A 20,864-nucleotide genomic window follows, 5' to 3' on the forward strand; every position below is an offset into this window, starting at 1 on the left:
GAGTCCATCCCATTTATTAATTCTTGATTTTATTTCTTGCACTTTAGGAAACTTATTAAGGAAGTCGGGGCCTAATCCAACGTGATGACAATTAGGCCTACTTTTTCCTCTATTAGGTGCAGGGTCTCTGGAATAATTCCTAGGTCCTTGATCCACTTTGAGTTTAGTTTTGTGCATGGTGAGAGATAGGGGTTTATTCTCATTTTGCTGCATATGGAATTCTAGTTCTCCCAGTACCATTTGTTGAAGAGGCTATCTTTTCTCCAATGCATGTTTTTGGCACCTTTGTCTAGTATGAGATAACTGTATTTATGTGGGTTTATATCTGTGTCTTCTATTCTGTACCATTGGTCTACAGGTCTATTTTGGCAGCATAACTTTTTCAGATACTGAGTTACTTCTAAGGAAAGTCAGATCACTGTAGAGGCCTGCAGGCATTTCCAAAAGCTTGTTTTCTCCTATGGCAGATTTGCCATTAAGATTTGGTGCAGGACTTAGGGGCAGGCATAGAGGAGGAAATCATGGAGCACTTCCACCAATGATCTCAACACAAATACTTCTGCAACCGTGCCTGTACTGTTCATAGCTGCTCTCATTTCATATAAAGTAGGAAGATCTATCTTGTCCAGGATGGTTTTAGCCTGTTGCAAACAATAGATGAGTGAAGCACAAAGTTGCAAACCAGTTCAGTCAGTTGTTATGAGTTTCTGGAGTGATTTAAATAGCTCTGACAATGTAGGTCGCTATTTTTAAGGCTGAGCTAAGTGTTCAAAAGTGGTTCACACAGCCATGATCTCAGATAGAAGTTGCAGAACATCACAATTGCAAGGACTCTCAAAGCCTTGCCCGAGAAAAGTGGAAAATGACCCTCTTTACCCTGGATCACAGACTTGGGATTCCTGGTTTTTGGTTAAAAAAAAAACTTCCTGATATTCCTTCTGCTTTGAGAAGGGCTGAACTCATCAACTTCTAGCCTTATGAGAAGGTGTGACTGCTTGGTTCAGCCCCTTCTAGACCTGCTCTTGCCAGACTGGAAAAGCATAGATGAATGAGCCTTTCACCTTCTTTCTATTCTGAGGATGGATTACAGTCAACTACATTTGCACAACACCCCCCCCCCAGTATTATATTTTTTTTTAGTTTGTAGGTAGATATTTTTTATCAAAGACTTTCAAGCATATATGTCTGGGAATTGTACAAACTTCTTTCAAAACTCGCTTAATATTCTTCCAATGATATGGGTCCTATTATTACCATTTGACAGAGGAGTATCTGGTTCTGAGGAGGTTAGAGAGGTTAAATAAAGTGCTTAATATCATGGAAAATAGATGGCAGAGCCTCAGTTAAAGGGAGGCTGGTTCTAATCCAGTGGTTCTAAAACTCCAGTGGGCATCAGTTTTGCCCAAATAGTATATGTGACATGCTTTAAAAATGTTGCTTATGGAGAACTCAAATTGGGGACTGAGTGCCCTGTATTTATTGTTCTACATTTAGCAGCCCTAGACTGGAAGACCACCTTGCAAATGTTCTCAGCGGGGCCAACCTGCATACCATCCTCAGTAACACAGCTGAAAAGAACAGCCAGGGTATTACTTATGAGAGTGTTCGCGCTCCACAGAGGTGGTCACGAGGAATCTTGAGGCTGGCAGGTTCTTAGACAAGAAAAGTAAGACCTCATTCAAAGAGGGAAACTTTTACAATGGCTCAGCTCAAGAATTCAGAATGGGCTCCCTAAGAAATGGACAGGAAATAAAAAGGCAAGTATCTCACACTGGCATGTAGGTTTGGCATTATTGCCAAAAATGAAGAGCTTTTAGAATAGTGTCATCATAACAGTTCCTGGGCTATCCTAAGGAATTGAGTATAATTTCCATATCTGAAGGGGTGCTAAAGCCAAGAGCTTTGCTTTTACATATGTAGGCCTCACTGCTGCTCTGCAAGAGACCACTCTTAACCCATTAAATCCCAAGTTTTTAATTCTATATAGGATGATGGGACATAATAGATTAATATTCTGGGGAGAAAATGTTGTTCAGCAGTCATGGGATGGGGACATTTAAGAATATTAAAGAGTTTGGGGCAACACCAGAGGTGAGAGCAGGAAAAGGAATTCCCTGCAGCATCTCCCCAGTAAGCAGGGAGGAAACCACTGGATTTTCAAGGCTGGATATTGTTGATGGCTAGACTTCCAGTAATCACACTTCATAGAAGCAGGAGCCAGATCCCTTCACAATTATGGCCTATATCCTTGAATTTTCTTAAGACATTATGGATAGATACTTTTAAAGGATGTTATTTTTGTTGTACTTGCACTTTTAATTTGCTAAATTCTACTAAGCATTTTCAGACCTATACATTTCATTTTGACACATTGACAGGCAGATATATGTTCTTTTATTGATCTTAATATTCTAATCATTTGTTTTATATCAGCTGATGCCTCTTGGCCTAGACTAAACTCAATTAGTATTTATGTAGTTTTCTAGCATTAGCATTTCATTTGGTGAATTTTTTAAAAAAGAAAGCTTTACTTGAAAACATCTTGCTGAACTGTTGTTTGCCCCTTCCTGAACATACTGTACAGGATAGAATGTCATGTATAGTAAAATGGGTTTCCTCCAGTTCTTTATTATAATGCTATATTTTATATGGAAGTTATATTAGGAAGCCTTGTGTTTCCTTCAGTAATTAAGATTTCAGGGAGGAAAAAATGGTTGAAGGAAAAGAAAGACAGTTAATTGTTTTTAATAAGTTAGCCCTCTATGAGGAAGATTACCTTTCTAATACAATACATAATTTAAGAATCCAGAAAAAATTATTGTATTCTCTGCACAGGCCTCCTCCTTTCACTCCTAACAACAGTCTTTGTGCCACTTCTAACTGTACTCTTGCTTTTGGAAAAAGTTTTTAATAACAGAACAGGCTGTATTCATGCCTCTAAGAACTTGTTTCCTTGGCACCATCTTAGAAAGCATTCTAAATATGATCTCTGCAGTTGTGGAGAAAGTGGTTTGGGGTTTTTTTGTTTGTTTTTGTTTTTGTTTTGTTTTGTTTTGTTTTTTTGTAGTACCTCAGGGTGACAAACTCATGTGTTCTCTCACTGCATGAAAGCAGCACATTAAAAAAAAACACCCTAGGAAATTGCCACTGCTGACTTTTATGCAAGTAAAAGAACCAAAAGCAGTAGCCATGTTTTTCTTTTAATATCAACAGACAAGAAATAAGCCTATGGTGGCATTCTAAATTTACAGACCTATATCAAATTGGTGAACACTGTATGAAGGATGTAGCAAAACTGAAAGGAAGTTAAAACAAAAGCAGTGGAGTTGGTTGAAATTATGCAAAATACTTCCTCTGCAGAGAACTTACAGGAAACAGATTTATGTTTCTTAAGAAATTTTGGGTTATGGCCAGATGGGTATATGAGAGGGCCAAGTGAGGGAAGGAGTTGCCCAGTATTCTATTGACTTAATGTCTCTCTCTTCACAAAAGGGTTAAGAATCCTGGTTTAGGTAGTTGCCACCAAAGGGCCACAGGCTGCATGAAAGCAAATACATTACATTATGCAAGTTGTACCTCATGCAAGAGGGCTGAACCAAGGAGGCAGGTGACAACTGCAGTCCATCCTCAGGCCAGTGGCACTTGCTCTACTTTTATCTAATCAGAGGGGGTACTTCTTTCTCATTGTAAAGTGTTCTTGAGTAGCTATTGAGACACTGATTGTGAGTCCAGGAAAATGTCATCACTGTCTTCTCTCTGCCTGCTTTAGTTATATCATTCTGGGATTTGGAACCATGAGAGGATGTTAGAAGCTATACAGTGAATAACTTCTCCACAACCTAAAGGACAAAGTGATGAGGGATGTTGATCAATCCTAAAATGGAATTGCTTACTTCCTTCCAAAAGCATGGTGAAGCTCTGAAGTAGTGTTGGACAATTATTCGAAGACAAGAATTTCTCAGGTCCTGGGTTGAAGAAGCCAGGCTATGATTCAATGATGTTCCAGAAACTGGCTTTAGGATTCTAGTTATGGACTGTGGCTCTGCAGTGCTACCCATCATAACTGCTTGTCATAAGGAGTTACTTCTTCCCTTCTCTTACTCTTGGGGAAAAAAACAGATTTAAAGGAAATTCTCTTTAATGACACTTTCATTTAACTGATGAGTCAAATTAAGGTTGTGCACTGGAGAATTTGTGAAGAATGATGTGTGGATTTTGGTTGTAATTTAAAATTGTGAGTTTGTCTAATGTTTATGAATAACTCATTTAGCCTGGAGTGTGGTTAGCAAGAGTCTATATTTTGGTCATAGGAATCCAAGAAACTGAGGCTTGGGGATTGTTTTGTTTGTTTTGTTTTGTTGTTTAAGAGCACAAAAATTTATTTTCATGTGTATTTATATAATATTGTCAAATCTAATTATGGGACCAAATATTCCTCATGTTTGGTTTCAGGGATGCTTAATGTGATGGAAGTTGCAGAACTTTTGTTCAAAATTGGCTTGTATGTCTTCAAACGCTTAAATTTTCTGGCCCATTTATTGTTTCCTTATCTCTAAAATGTATAAATATGCTTATGCTTCACAGAGCCCCTGTGGAAACTGAAATACCACATAGAAAATGCCTAGCATGGTACATGACATAAAAATGTTCTTTATAATTATCCAATTAATCAATTGAGGAAACATCCCTCAATTTAGAGGAGTAAATAGGGTATTCTTCTGCAATTTGTCTCAAAAGATATATTTATGAGTCAGTTGTGATAATCCTTTTTTTCTTTTGCAGCCACAGGACGAAGTCTTCAGGCTGGCCACCTCCCTCAGGAACCTGGGGCTTGAACCAGGTGCCACCCTATGGATGGGAGATGATGACAAACCGAGATGGGCGAGACTATTTCATCAAGTAGGTGTAAAAGTTGGCATGATGAATGAAATCCTTGGCTAATGGACTTCTCTTGTTTTGATTTGCACAGGAGAATGAATATACTTCAAGTAGGGACTGAGACATTTGATCTTCTATATATTCTGTATCTTGTGGCATTGGGTTGCTTTGCTCTTGGGCAGACTGCGTCTTAGAGGAACAATTCATTTTGTAGTGTAGTAATTCTGGCTCAGGGAAACAGTGTCCATTATTAAACATTAAGTCAGTATATTCATTGTCTGAAAGTAATAACTTAATTTTGACATGAAATAGTGTCATTTTGAATGTTTTCTAGAAATGGTCAAGAGAAGAATGCTATTGTAAATTTGGAACTAAAAAAAACAGCAAAAGGACTATGTGCATTACATGTACTTTTGTAAATTTCTCACCCTAATATTGGCTTAGATTTGGGATTTTTTGTAGCATTTTAAAAACTGTTAAGTGAATATATACATATGAATATATATAATGTGATTTACAATGGTAGCCACTGTAGATTTATAATTTAGTGGCAATAAGTACACCCACAATGTTGTGCAATTACTTAGCACTGTCCATTTCCAGAACTCATCATCCCAAACAGAAATTTGGTATCCACTAAACAATAACTATCCATTTCTCCCTCTTCCTATTTCTGGTATCTTCTATTCTGATTTCTATATTTGAGTTTACTTATTCTTGGTTACTCATATAAGTGAAATCATACAATATCTGTCCTTTTGTGTTTGTTTTATTTCATTTTGAATAATGTTTTCACATCTTACCAATGTTGTAGCATGTGTCAGAATCACTCCTTTTTAAGGCTGAATCATATCCCCTTATAGAGATAGGTCACATTTTTGTTTACTCATTTATATACTGAAAGACATTTAGGTTGTTTCTACTTGTTGGCTGTTGGAAGTAGTGATATAATGCCATTGATGCACAAGTATTTGTTTGGCAGTCTGAGAGCATAGCTCAGTGGTACAGTATGTGCTTAGCATGTGCAAGACTCTGGGCTCCATCCTCAACAACAACAACAACACTCCACACACAACTGTTAGGACCCTGCTTTCAATTGTTTTCAGTATATAACTAGGAGTAGAATTTATGGGTCAAATGAAATCACAGGTCAGTATTAAATTCTATGTTTAGATTTTGAAGGAACCACCAAACTGTTTTTCACAGTGTCTGAAGTGCTCTTTTTTCCCCCAGTTTTAATAGAAGAGCATTTATATTGCATTTCTCAAAATGGCAAGGGTTCAACCTGCTGTTTTCTCCAACCTAAGTGAAATATTCCTAATTACAAGAAATTAGTGAAACAGATTTAAAATCAGGAAGCATAGTGGGTTCAAGCCCAATTGTAATTGAGCAGAGATTGGAGGCCAAGGGGGAAAATATCTGTCTCCATCACAGGCTGCATTCTTTGTTGCAGCCAAGCTGACTGTGGACTGATTAAGAAACATAGGATCACCTTGAAGTGGGGGGTCAGTTTTGTAAATAATCTGTCCAGATTGTTTGGGGGGATTTGGTCTTTTGCATTTCCTACCCTAGCTACAAGTGAGGATTGTTGGAACAATAACCAGACAAAAAATACATGTGAGTGTGGTGAACAGCTTCATAGTCTCTACAGCCCAAATTTCTCCCCTTTCCCAGAATTCCTGCAGAGCAAGTTGCTGAGGGACTTGCCTACAGGAACCATCCCAGGAAAACCCAAGTTGCCCTTGAACATGACCCATTCTGGGAGGCATAAGAGAAATGGCCTTCTGGCTGTTCAAGTATTTTCTACAATGGAAATGGCAGTTGGAGTAGAATTGACTAGAAAATTTAAAGACTGGTAGAAAGTCCAGTAGTTTGGCTTACACTCCACATTTTGGATTGTTAATTTCTTAGTTTGCCCAAGCCCCTTCTGCTGCTATTAAGACAACATTTTGATATCATATTGTACCATCTATTTTATAATATGGCTGTGAATTTATACAATTGGCTCAGTTAAGATGACCTATATTATTTCACACAAATCAATAAAAAATTTTGCCAAGGAAATGTAATTTTTAAGAAATGGATTATAAATTTATGTCTCAGACTTCTTTGATTAACATGAATTTCTCTTTTCTCCTGTTTAGAGTTGGGTTCCTGTACATCCTAGGCCATTAGATCAATAGGTAAAAACATAAACTGAGACCAATTGACTAGAGGTTATGGGAACCCTAGCTAGCTCTATTTTCATTAGCATCACTGACATTTTTAAACAACATACCAGGTAGCAATATAACATTGATACTGGCCCAATGCCAGCTGTTTAACATATAAAAACAAATCAGCAACATGAAAAACATGAATTGATTACTAAATGACAAGTTTTAAAACCAAAGTCACTAATGTCATTTTTTCCAAATCTGTGTAGTTTCTTTTTACTTGAAAAGTAAGTTTCTATAGTCATTTCAGAAAGTTTTAAGGTATAAAGGATAGTACTTCCTTGGAAAGTATTTGTTCATTTTTTATTACTAATGAGTTTTATAAATAATGAGAATCATTCATGTTTTCCTTACCTACTGTGTAATGTCCATTATAAAGAGATACTCTAATTATCAGAGTTTCTGGGTTGTCCAGCATTGTAATATACGGTATTTCTCTACTCATTAGTTTTAGAAGTTAAAAATAAAATTTGAAAACTAATCTATGGTTAGTAATCAGAACCTTTGCATTTAATTTTTTACTCTTTTACATGTTATTTTGAAAGAAATTAGATGTTTTAATATTGTCTTGGGATGTAGATGATACCTACATTAGACAATTATTTTGATGGAGGTACAACTATTTCTGAGTAGCTGAAAAGGCTATGGGAAGACTCAGGCTTCATGTGTTCAAGTTATAGTCTAATAGCTAAATAATAAGATTATCCCATCATCATGAGTCTTTCTGAACATGGCCCAGAATAGTTGAAATATGTTAAAATTTTATCTGCCCCTTTTCATCCCCAATTATTCAGAGTAGGTCTAGGTAACCTGTTTTCTTTTAAGGAGTTACCGATCCATAGGGTTTTTAAAAAGTAAGGATATAAACATACATGTTGTTTTACATTTGTATAATGTTGTATAATTTACAGACTAGTGGTTTTCAACCTTGGCTGAATATTGGAATATACCTAGGAGCAGTAAAACAGCTTGATCCTTTAGTGTGAGGTAGAGCCTGTGAATAGTCTCAGAACTTCATCCAGGTGATTCCAATGAAGAGTTATGATTGCTGCTCTGAAGCACTTCTCTTCATGCAAGCTCATTTATTTGTCTGCAATGCAAGAATGGTTATCCCCATTTTCCAGATGATAAAACTGAGAGTCTGGCTAATTCCCAGAGTGACACGTGTGCACAATCACAATCCACTGCTTGTCCAACTTCACTAGATTCCTCATTAAGAAAGGACAACTTGTTGGTATGCTTAGAGAAATATGAACTAGAGATTTTTAATGCTTTTATTAGTGCATTATAGTTATATATGCATGGAATTTAATTTGCTCCATTTCAGTCTCCAGGGCCTCCTCTCTCCCTTCCTTCCTCCCTCCCCATGTTCCTCTTCCTCTACTTTAAGTAGAGTTGTTTGTTGTTGTTGTTGTTCTAAGGAACAGAGAATATTGTCTAAGACACATGATAGATAAAAAATACAAGTTTCTCAGTTCTTATTATTAACAGTTAAGAGATAGAGTAGGGGGAAAGGAGGAAGACATGTGGGAAGAGAGAAACTACAAGGAAAGGAAAGAGTCTCAGGAAAGGGTATCCTGATGAGAAATGGTTAAGAGAGGTAGAGATGGTTGGAAAGAGAAATGAAGGGAAACAAAGTGAGAAACTCTGGGATGATGATAATAACAGCATCAGTAAACAGTAAATGTAGAAAGAAATGGGAATAGATAACTACAGATATAAATATGGATATAGATATAGATGTAGACATACATATAGATATAGAATATAGACACTGACATAGATATTGATATAGATATAGATGTGTATAGATACACAGATATAGTTGTAGATATAAATGGATTTAGAATATAGATATAAATGATATAGATAAGTGAGCATATAACCAAGTTAACCCAGAAGAGTTCTGGTTTGTGAGTACTGTTCTGAAGTTATTTATTGATAGTACTTCCTCTTGCTCTCAAAGGGTTCTGGTTTGGATAAAACAAGATAACTCAATTTAGATACCACACTGCCAAAGTTACAAAAATTATTACAAGGAATAAGATTTCATTTAATCTTGACAATTGTCCTATGAGGTACTTAAGACACATAGACGACTCTTCCTTGGTAGAAAATATTGTAATTCACAGGAATTAAGATATCTATACCTTATGGTTATTCAGTCCAGTGTTTTGACCCACATCTTTAGACTCCAAGAGCTTGGTTCTTTTTTTTCTGTTATGGAATCGAATCCCCCTGTTTTCCATAACTTTGACTCTCACCACTAGTTACTCATCCCAGTTAATGTGCACTCAGCTCAACTCGCCTCCACCTGTACCCACTCAGAATTCTCCATTCAGAATTCTTAGTTCTGTACTGGATCAGCCTAGTTGTCTGGTCTTATGCTTCCTTTAGATGCTCTTCTTAGCCATACTCAGCATTTATTGAGTGCCACTAAATACTGAAGATAGCAAGATAGGTAAGACAGGTTCCTATTTTTAAGGAACTTAGAGTGCAGTAAAAGTTATAAGTACAATAATAGACTGTGTTTTGGATATAGTGGAGGCCTCCAACAAAAATTAATTCAATATGTTTAGAAAGGAGGGCAGGAATGAAGGCCATTGCCATGGACTTAACACTGCAGAGAGGTCAAACATCATTCTTAACTGACCAATGTCTATTTTAACCTCTTTAGAAATATAAAATATACCAGGCACAATAGTGCAGTAATCCCAGCAACTCAGGAAGCTGAGACAGGAGGATCACAAATCCGAGGCCAGTCTCAGCAACCTAGTAAGACACAATAAAAAATAAGAGTAACTCAGCAGTAGAGCTCCCCTAGGTTCAATCTCCAGTAATGAAAAAAAAAAGAAGAAGAAGAAGACAGAAATACAGAATATTGTTTAAATTTTCAATTTTTAATTTAATGGAGTCAGAACATGTTTGTTTGACTGTGTGGGTTGGAGTGCAAAACTTGGTATTCATAAATCTGAAACTTTGGGGTTTTGTATACAGAAGGAAAGAATTAAAGCCAAAGCAAAATAAGTATTAAAATGCTAGCCAGATGAGGATGGGGCATTGAGGAGGTATACTCATACAATTTTTGTGGGACTTTGAATTGGTGCAACCATTCTGGAAAGCAGTATGGAGATTACTCAGAACACTTGGAATGGAACCCCCATTTGACCCAGTTATCCCACTCCTCGACATATGCCCAAAGGACTTAAAATCAGTATACTATAGTGATGTGACCACATCGATGTTCATAGCAGCTCAATTCACAAAAGCTAAGCTATGGAACCAACCTAGGTTCCCTTGAATAGATGAGTGGATAAAGAAACTGTGATACATACACACAATGGAATATTACTGATCCATAAAAAAGAATGAAATTGTGGAATTTGCCAGTAAATAGATGGAACTGCAGACTATCATGCTAAATGAAATAAGCTAATTCCAATAAACCAAAGGCCGAATGTTTTCTCCAATACGTGGATACTAAGACACAATGTGGGTTGGAAAGTGGAGATTCACCAGATTGGACAGGGGTGAATGGGGGGGGGGATGGGGATGGGAAGGACAGTAGAATGAATCACACATAACTTTCCTATGTTCATATATGAATACATGATCAATATAACTCCACATCATGTACAACCACAAGAAGGGGAAATTATACTCCAAGTGTGTGTGATATGTCAAAATACATTCTACTATCATTTATAACTAAAAAGAAAAAATAAAAATATTTAAAAAAAATTCTAGCCAGAAAGATGGAGGATTATGATAAGCTAAGTTGGAATCTGAGGATAAAAATGTATGATAGGAGAGGAAACTAGTGGGTCATATCCAAACCACATGATTTTTCAAGTACAAATTATAGAGACATTTATTTTCCTGGCTTTCTGGCTTTCTGGCCAACTTCACCCTGTATATGTAAAAATTATCCCTGCATGTGTATTTGACAAGACATGCCATTCTATTGTTCTATCAGCAATTCCCATGGTGGGCAATTAAACTGAGCTACTATCTCCTTAATGCACAAGAATTCAATTTCAAAACCTGCATAGTAGAGATGGTAATGAGATGTGGAAACTTCTACTTTGTTCTCCAGTATGGACTTGGCCAAACTTTGAAGTAGTTTAGCCATTCCCATCAGCTGGTCTATTCTTTGATCAATGTGAAATTTATTTTTGGTTCTTCTTTCTCCAGAAGAGAATAATCTGAATAATACACGTAGTTTGTGCACTCTGCTCACCCCCGCATACACACACACACTTCTTATCAACCACAGCAGAGGATGGTCAAGTAAAGGAGATAGTATGTCACTGTAGAAATTAGAGAAGCCTTACCTCATCCTTCCATGTGAGCCCCAAGTATTCCCGCTATAAACTTCACTTAGTCTAATTCAAATGTCCCAAAGGGGTAAAAAGTAATTGACTATCTTCAAACATTATGTGGCAGTTCTAGGTATATTCTTAAAGTTATTTTTCCTTGATTTTTATTCCAAGATTTTATAAGACTCTTAGGATTATTTTGTGGATTAGTGTCTTTTTCTACTACTCTTTGATGAATTCCCTTAAACTATTTTTTCTCTTACTCTAAAAATAAAAAAAATCAAGAAGAGTTAAGTTGTAAAGTAGATGTGGATATTGTGCTTGCATTCCTGTGGTATTTTTTAATTGGAAGCAGATGTCAATTTCCTACTTTATCAAGCCCACACTTTGAATACACATCTAACAAAGGACAAATGGATTTGAGAGATTACACAAGTTGTTACCCTTTGTTTCTGGTAACAAAATCCTGGAGGTCTCTGTGGAAATTAAAAGTTTTACCCATGAAGGAAATAAGACAGATCTATTTGTAGGTTGCTCTGTTTTTTAAAAAAAGTTTTAAATATCCAAAGAGTTAAGATCTAGCTTTGTTAGAGAAGGGGCAGTTTGCTTCATTTTTCGTGATTCTGATAAAGAATTCTTAAATAAATTATATTGCTTCCAAGTGCATACAATAAATTATGCATGAAAAATGAAGGGTCATCTCATTGCAAGAGCAAATTTTCAACAAGTTTCTTAGGCTTTCAAGCATCCAGTCCAGGGGAGGAAGGTATATTATTATTTTGGAATGGGGAAAACAAAGTAAACATGATAATATCATTACACAAAATGAAAGATAATTATGTCAGTCAATGCACATGCTCCCCAAGCTGAACATTAGGAGCTGTTTATTCCCTTCATTGGAGCAGATTTGTTTTGTTTTGAATCTGACAAAGCACCTATCTGCTGAGTTAATAATCGCTGCTTCCAGCTGAAGGTTAAGTTTGCAGAGTTGATGGAAAGGCTTTTAACAGGAAGGCTCTGAAATGACACTGTCATTCTAGGTCTAACTTGGCATAGAGCACAAGGAGCTGTGCAGACTTCTCCCATATTGCAGGCTATCATTTTCCCTGTGCATTTCTTTTTGAAACTTTGCTGCTTTACTTAATGTGTCCTTCACTCAAGGACAAATACCTAAAATGCCAGCTTATTTGTTGAACAGGTCAAAGAATCTGGTGGGGTTTTAATTATCTGAAAATCTTGGGCCACTTAACTACAACAGAGTTGGGACATGTACGTTTGGACCGAGCTGTGGGCAACAGATTAGCTCATGCCCTGAGTCACCTCTTTCTTCTCCTGTTATGTATGCAGCCACAGGGATGTACCTGAGGTGGGTCACAGAGTCCATTTGGAATCATAGGGGTGGCCAACCTGTGCAAGAAAGAAGCACCTGGAAAACCAGGTTTCCATCACAGCCTGTAATTGAAATACTAGCTTGGGGCTACCTGCCACCCTTGATTCTTTTGCATCACCTTTGAACCTCCTCTTTCTGGATTGAGCCAACCCTTGCAGAGAGCAATTTTGATGTCATTGCCTAAAGCTAGCAGAAATTCTAGCCTGTGCCAAATGCCAAGTGGGATGAGTGGGTGTTGCTGGCAGACCAATTGGCTGAATTTAAGAGGGTACAGAATCACTTTTGTGACAGGTGTCTTTCCATTATTGTCTGTCCTCCTGCTTAAAAGGAGAAGGTGAGCAACTGAAAAAAGAGGGCTGGTGACAGAAGTACCTTTCTGTGGTCCATTAAAGAGTAGGAAAGAGTAATTCCTGCCAAGCCCTATCCTATAGCACCTCTTAAAACTTGAATAAAGCCTCATTATTAATGGCCAATTTCTGGCAAAAAAAAGTGCCCCTTCAATTGCAAGGATGATAAGAGGTGGTCGTACTTTTCATGCCAGTGGACCCTCAGCTCATTCTGAGTCAACAGTACCCATATCAAGCAGTTGCATAAGACCATGCCATTTAGCTCCTCCAAGAACAGAGGACTGGCAATAGCAGTTGACATTGAAACTCTCGAAGAAGGCTGTTAGGTACTAAAGAACGGTGCTGAGCATACACAAATGGCCACATGATTTTCCTGACCACTACAAAATGAGAATGCAGACCCCTTGTTCAAAATCAAGATAAAAGTACTAGTAGAGGTACAAAAATGTGAAAGTTTTCTTTTTTTCTGTGGTCTATCAACATGTAACACTGTGCTTTATTTTCTAGTTAATGTCATTATAAAGTAAAAGTTGAAAATGTCAATTATTAATATGAATTTTACTGATGATCATCCTTACATTGTGCAATGCAGGCTATAGATACAAGTGTAAGAGCACTATAACTGAAGGTATATAATTACTTACTAATTCAGAGCTCTTGCATGTGTATGCTTTCATTCTTCCCAGAATAGTAGAAATGGTGCACAAAACTAACTCATCTGTTTTGATTATACTTGATACAAGCACATTCTATGAACGTCCCCTCCCTTTGGCTTGCTGATGAGTAAAGAAGAAATGAAAGGAAAAGCAATTCTGGGCTGCCTTGTCTTTTCCTCTCCTTCTTTGTAGTCGGTTTCAGTGTGCGTGATTAGCCAATACAAACAGGTACATGAGTAAGAAAGGATATGACAGGATTCCTTGGTCATTCATGCTTCTTATAAGGCCACTTGTGTTAAAAACAAATTGGCCTTTAGCTCTCATCTCTTAACTTAAAAAAAAAAAAAACTTAACATGACTTTCTCAATAAAGGCCTAGAAAATAAACAATTGCTTCCAGCTGTTGAATCCCTCAGAAAGTAATCTTCATGCAGGGCTGGGGCTGTAGCTCAGTGGTAGAGTGCCCGCCTTACATGTGTGAGGCACAGGGTTCGATCCTCAGCACCTCATAAAAATAAATAAAGATATTGTGTCTAACTATAGCTAAAAAAATGTTTAAAAAAAGAAAATAATCTTCATGCCCTGTCAAGGATGGGTCTTCTCATCAAAAGATGTACATTTTTCTCCATGTGCAACCCCACCTCTTAATTCTCTAGGTCAGTTCAGCAAACCTTTTTGAAACTGACACATAGTAAATATTTTAGGCTTTGGAAGGGATGTGATCTCTGTTGTGACTCAACACAATGCACCTCTGCCACTGTAGTATTAAATCAGTTGCAGGAAATATATAAACAAATGGATATGGATGTCTTCCAATAAAACTGTATATATACAAAACCAGACTTTGGGCTGGATTTGACCCATGGACTGTAGTTGTTTGCTGGCCCCTGCTCTAGAGCATCATGCATTTGAGCTCATTTTCATATTTTTAATTACCTGATAAATTTCCAAATCCCTCCCATGAAATGGAGAGCTGCCACATGTTTTATCTTTGAAAGGAACTAGGGCAGAGTTTGGTGAAATGGCTGAGCTAAAAATGGACCTCAGAGCTATGTGTTGTCCTACTTGTTGCCAGAAAACTCTATGATGTGTCTTCTCTTGGTATGTAGTTCTTATATAGCTCTGACACCTATGACCTACCTTTAAAGGCTATTCTAAGAACAACATTGTTGAAGTCCACCAGAGAAGTAGAACTTTTAATATGAAAGTGTCATTATTCCCCTCTTCCTTTTGATGGGTTCTCATGTGGAGGAGATCTGTTGATCACAGCACTTGCAGCTGTTCCCAACCTCCAACTAGCACCTTCCTGGGAGGGTGATGGAGGGACAGGAAATGATAGCAATGGGGCAGCCTAGCCACAATGGAATGCTGAAGTCAAGTGCAAATAATTATTAGGGAGGTGAAAATTACATAGCAACTTCCTCTTGCTAATGTTCTACAGAGAAACAGCCCTATTATACTTTCAAAAAGCTAATTGTCCATCATGTTTTGAAGAAATTCTGCTTATTATCCTCATGGACGTTTATAAAGCTGCTACATAAAGGTCCCCAACTCTTTTTGTTGATGTTCTGTTCTCTCAGCATCCATGCCACTATCCCCCTTCTTTAGCACCAAGCTCACGTGAAATTCCTTCTGAAGTTTCTTCAGCTGGTTTATTTAGTTCAACATTTAAATTTTAGTTCCCCACACTATCAAGCTGATATTTCTAGTTAAAACCCACCAAAAGATGTAAAGGATTCAGGAGTGTAGATATGATGAGACCATTTACTTTTAGTTCAAAAATTAATAGATTTTCATGACTATTCACCTGTAGGAGACAAAGGAGATCAATGATAATTGGTTTGCACTGCCTAGGCTATTGCCTTAGCAATAGCATGTGATCAATTAGTATTTGGTTAATATATATTTACATAGAGATATGTATGCCATACATATGAATATGCCCATTTGTGAAAAAATATATTCAGTAGATTGTTAGGGGAAATGCTGATATACAAATCAGAGAGTTAAAAATATCTTCTTAACTAAAAGATTTCATTACCAGAATTTAGGTATTTATGTAAGATTATATTTAAGACCCCAAGATTCATCAAAGCCTAATCATTGATTCATGCTAGTGTAACTATTTATCAGATTTCCAGAATTCAAGATGTAATGAAGGTATCTTTGTAGGAGTCATATGAGTGCGATGTATTCCTGAAACAAGTGGCATAGAGTACTAAAGCACATAAATTACAGTACAAGTACTTCTGCTAGAGTCACAGCTCCTCTCCAGTAAAGATAAATTATGTATTTACAGTTATAGAAGCCTATATTCATGTATTTTTGTGCACTTATGCACTTTTGATCGATGTGTACAATGAAATAATAAAAATGTAAAAATAACCATAAATCTATGTTAATGAATATATAATATAGAAAGATGTAATCTAATGGGCACAGTGGTACACCCCTGTAATCTCAACAGCCCAAGAGTCTGAAGGAAAAAGGTAACACATTCAAGACCAGCCTCAGCAACTTAGCAATACCATGTCTTAAAACAAATTTGTAAAAAGGCTGTGGATGTTGCTCAGTGGAAAATGCCTGCCTCACATGTGCAAAGCCCTGGGTTCCATCCCTAGTATTACAGAAAAAGAAAAACAAAGATATGATTCATGACATTCATAATATAAAATAGTGAAAGTGGAGACGTAGAGGAGTGTTTTTGTAATATTAGATAGTTATTTATTTTAAAGAGTGTGTGCAAACTTAAAGATGATTTATGTAATTGCAGTAGTTACTACAAAAATTGGACCATAGTATACCTAAACTAATCCCTATAGGCAGAGGGGATAGGAATTGCTAATCAGCTTAAGCCAACTAGGGCCTACCCTTAAAGTGGAAACTAAATCAGTCCTACCTAGATCACTTAGGAGAAAGGTGGTTTCCCCGTGGAACCAGGGATCACAAACTGTTTCTGTAAAAGACCAGATAGTAAATATTATGGTCTTTGTGTGCCATATGGTCTCTATTGCAACTATTCAGCTCTACCATTGTGTAATGAAAGTAGGCAGAGATCTTATGTAAATGGATGAGCATGGTTATATTCCTATAAAACTTTACAGACACTTAAATTTGAATTTCATAACAATTTTAAGTATCATACAATATTTTCCTTTTATTTTTTAATTGTTTTTTTAGTTATAGATGGACACAACATCTTTATTTTATTTATTTATTCTTATATGGTACTGAGGATGTGTGTGTAATGTGTGCTAGGCGAATGCTCCACCACTGAGCCCCAACCCCAGCCATAGCCCATGTTTTCTTTTTTAACCATTTGAAAGTATAAAAACCCAACTGGGGATGTGACTCAAATGGCCTTGGGTTCAATCCCCAGCATAGCCAAAAACAGAAAAACATTCTTAGTTCACAGGTGGCAGGTAAGATTTGGCCCAGGAATAGTAGTTTGAAGATCCCTTGGGTAGATAACCTCTCTAAATGCCTTTTTATGTTAGCAATTATTTTTCTTCTTAATTTTTCCTGGTTTACTTTCATTATTTTTTTTGTTTTCATTACCTATAATGAGATGACCCTCAACTGGCATGTTTGCTCAAAATCCTCAACCTTACTTGCAACAAGGCATTTGGAAGTTTGTGAAATCTCTTTTATTATTCCCTTGTGCAGTGAAGTGTTATAATATCTTGGTTGCCATAGAACACTTAGGCAATATAGGTTAGCACACCATTAAATATTAAAGATAAAGACTCTTCCTCCTACCCCTACCATTATTGGAAATTAAATATATGCCTTCAACTCTACAGGCATGATTTATAGAGTTAGGTTAAACTTCTGTCATGTTGCTAAGCAATTGTTCTTCTATTTTTATTCACCTTTAGCAGTACCTTTTTTCTAACTTAAATATTTAGTAGACTAGAACTATCTTCTGAATGATATATTTCTTAAAGGCTTTATTTTCCAGTCATTGGACAGAGTATCATTATGTAAATGATTGAAGCAAGCATTCAAAATGTGGGTTTAAAGATTTTCAGGGTCAGGGAATGACCCTGGGGGAGAGAGAGAGACTGGAGATGAAGCTGAACAATAAGGAGCAGAGGAGGATAAAGTCAAGGAAACATACAAATGCCTGTAAGAAACATGTTTGGCAGGATCTCTGGAGAAAGAGGAAAAGAAAACTGGCTTGGGAAAAAGTGAAGTTCATTGAAATAGCATGAGGCTATAGAAGAGTGATGATCTGTTTTAAAATGAAAATAAGAAATTGCAGGAAGATTCAGTCAAGTGTATTTTGACAGCCTTTGAATTTTAGTCCAAATATCTTTGCACATAGTTCAGTCTTACTTTCCACAGTTTCAGTTACAGTCAATTACCCTCCAAAAATATTAAATGGAAAATTCCACAAATAAACAATTCATAAATTTTAAATAACTTTGATTGTGGTATATTATTATAACTGTTCTACATTATTATTAGTTATTATTAATTTCTTACTGTTTCAATTTATTAAATTAGGCTTTATACATATGTATGTATAGGAAAAAATAGTATTTATAGGGTTTGGTACTACCTGTGGTTTCAACCAGCCACTAGGTGTCTTGGATTGTATCTCCCCAAACACGGGGGGGGGGGGGGGGGGGCACTGTATAATGACTTCTACTTCTAAGGAAAAAAAAATTGGGGTCATTTTGACCCAGATAGTGACATCTCTGTTAAATTTCAGAGAACTCCCCTTTTTGTAAAAGGAGTAGATTTTAATCCCCATTTGGCCCCTTGGCCAGCACATCCTCTATATCTGTTTGCTGGAGCCTCAGTGTGGAGTGCCTTGTGATAAAAGCCACATCTGATTGGGTGGCAGTGCATTTGAATTGCAATTCTCCCAGGTGAAATTTCCAAGCAGAGTCAAAGGGCCATTTAGTGGACAGAGCTATGAAGGACTAGGTAGAAATCCCTAGTGATGCCACTAATGCATGTATTAGAGGAGTTGTCTAACTCTTCACAAAACCAAACTGTCATCATTCTGGTAAATTACAATTTATAAATTCTAGAATTTTATTATAGCAATTATTTTAATGGCAAAATTTCCTAATATCCAATTTTCAGTTCCCTTTCTCTGCTCTCTTAAGCCACCATTATGAGGCACATTCAAGGTGAAGGAGGAAGGGTTAGTTTTGGTCCCCCCTCTGAGTAGTATCACTCTGCTTTTCCTATTTACCTGTTTTTGGTGTGTGTGTGTGGGGGGGGGTTATTGTCACTTTCTTTTCCTTTCTTTTGTATTCTAAATTGTGAGAGTCCCTTACAGTAAACTCAGTCTCCTGACATAGCTTTGGACTTTAAATGTTCTAATAGCAGCCCCTTTCCAAACTATCCTACATCCTGTTTCACTCTTAATTTATAGTTTATAATCTGATAATGACCAGGAAACCAGTTTCCTATGCTTCTTAGAATTGTATATAAAACAAAGGTTAGCAGGTTCTAAGCCAGGGTCTTATGGGTTCTCCTGAAATGATGGAGGCGGAAGTTTAGTGCAAAGGCTGTGTGCTTCCTTGATGTTCACTCCTTTGGTTTTCATTCTTCCCTCTCATTTCCAATGTTTAATTATTGTGTTCTAGCTGGTTGCATTTATAGGAAAGTAATGTCAAATAATGTTAAAGCCGGGTTTCTTATTTTCTGTGAAGTAAAAGCTAACCTAAAGGAAAGCTAAGGTGGTTAAGAGTGTGAGCTCCAGAGCTAGGATGCCTGGATTTGAATCTTCTGTCCCAAATTCCAGTTTCCTGCGGTTGACCAAGCTGCCTAACCTTCCTGCATTGCTTTACTGTTATGTAAAGGGAAGATAATAGTAGCACCTTCTCAATTGAATTGTAAGAGGGGTAAATACTAATAAAGGATTTATAATAGGAAGTATTCAAGTGTTAGTTTTATCATTATTGCTGTCTTTATCATTATTCTCTTAGGAAGAGAAGGAAAAGGAGAACAAGCAAGGGAGCAGACTCTACAAATGGATTTTATGTCAAACATTATCCGTGTGACTGATATCTTGGAAAAGATAATGTGTGCTTTCCTTCCCTGATACCTGTCACTTTGAAATACACAAAGATTACTGGCACATGCCTGTAATCCCAGTTACTCAGGAGGCTGGGTCAGGAGGATCACAATTTTGAGGCTAGCCTGGGAAACTTATCAAGACCCTGTATCAAAATAAAATATAAAAAATGGCTGGAGGTATAGCCCAGTGGAGAGCATTTGCCTAACGTGCATGAGAACCTGGGTACTGCCAAAAGGAGAAAGAAGAGGAAGAGGAAGAGGAAGAGGAAGAGGAAGAGGAGGGGGAGGAGGAGGAAGAGGAGGAAGAGGAGGAGGAAAATGAGAAGGAGGAGGAAGAAGAAGGGAAGGGGAAGGATAATGGGTATGGCAGCCATGAATCAATGTCTAGACTTACTATATTTGACCTTGATATTGTCTACTTTCTCTCTCAGTTCCCATTCTCTACACCATCAACCTCGTAGCCCCCTCATTCTTCTCCAATAAAAACCTGCATCGTGGAATGGGTCTGATGGAGTTGGTCATGCTAGCATTTGACTGAGGAGCCAGTGCAACATTTCTTCAGGGGTGTTTGTATTTTTTAAAAGGTATAATACCTTTAACCAGACAACTAAATTTAATAGTAAAATATTCTGGTAGGTATCAAAGATTCCTCCCTTCCCTTCTTTTCTGCCCACCTACCAATCCGCAATCCTATAAACATATGTGCAGTCTCCCTTCCACTTATTCATGTGGGTCTCATCATGGTGGAAGGTGAAGTCTTTGAACTATCAGTTCCTTAGTCTCTGGATCCAAACCATGATACAATCCTTGCAGACCTGACTGCCTTGCAATCTATTTGCTGTGTATTCAGTATGTTTGTGGTCTGGGCAATTTGCATCAGTTTTCTAAACCCCATGATCCTTGCAACATGCTCTATACTTGTAGCATGATTTAGTATTCTGTTCCTCTTCATGACTGAATAATATTACACTGTATGGATGGACTACATTTCTATGGACATTTCTATTTTTTCCACTACTT

At 37.1% G+C, this 20,864-nt stretch overlaps 1 protein-coding gene across 1 annotated transcript in view; it reads left to right on the top strand.

Moving 5' to 3' along the window:
• The first annotated feature begins 1,722 nt into the window (after positions 1-1,722).
• Positions 1,723-20,864, top strand: part of Frmpd4 (FERM and PDZ domain containing 4) — a 195,992-nt gene continuing 176,850 nt past the window's right edge. The window contains exons 1-2 of the mRNA XM_077107497.1: positions 1,723-1,757; positions 4,783-4,899. Of these exons, the coding sequence (XP_076963612.1) occupies positions 1,723-1,757; positions 4,783-4,899 (152 nt within the window). The remainder of the gene's footprint in view (positions 1,758-4,782; positions 4,900-20,864) is intronic.

This window comes from Callospermophilus lateralis, chromosome X (assembly GCF_048772815.1).
Source record: "Callospermophilus lateralis isolate mCalLat2 chromosome X, mCalLat2.hap1, whole genome shotgun sequence".
NCBI lineage: Eukaryota > Metazoa > Chordata > Mammalia > Rodentia > Sciuridae > Callospermophilus > Callospermophilus lateralis.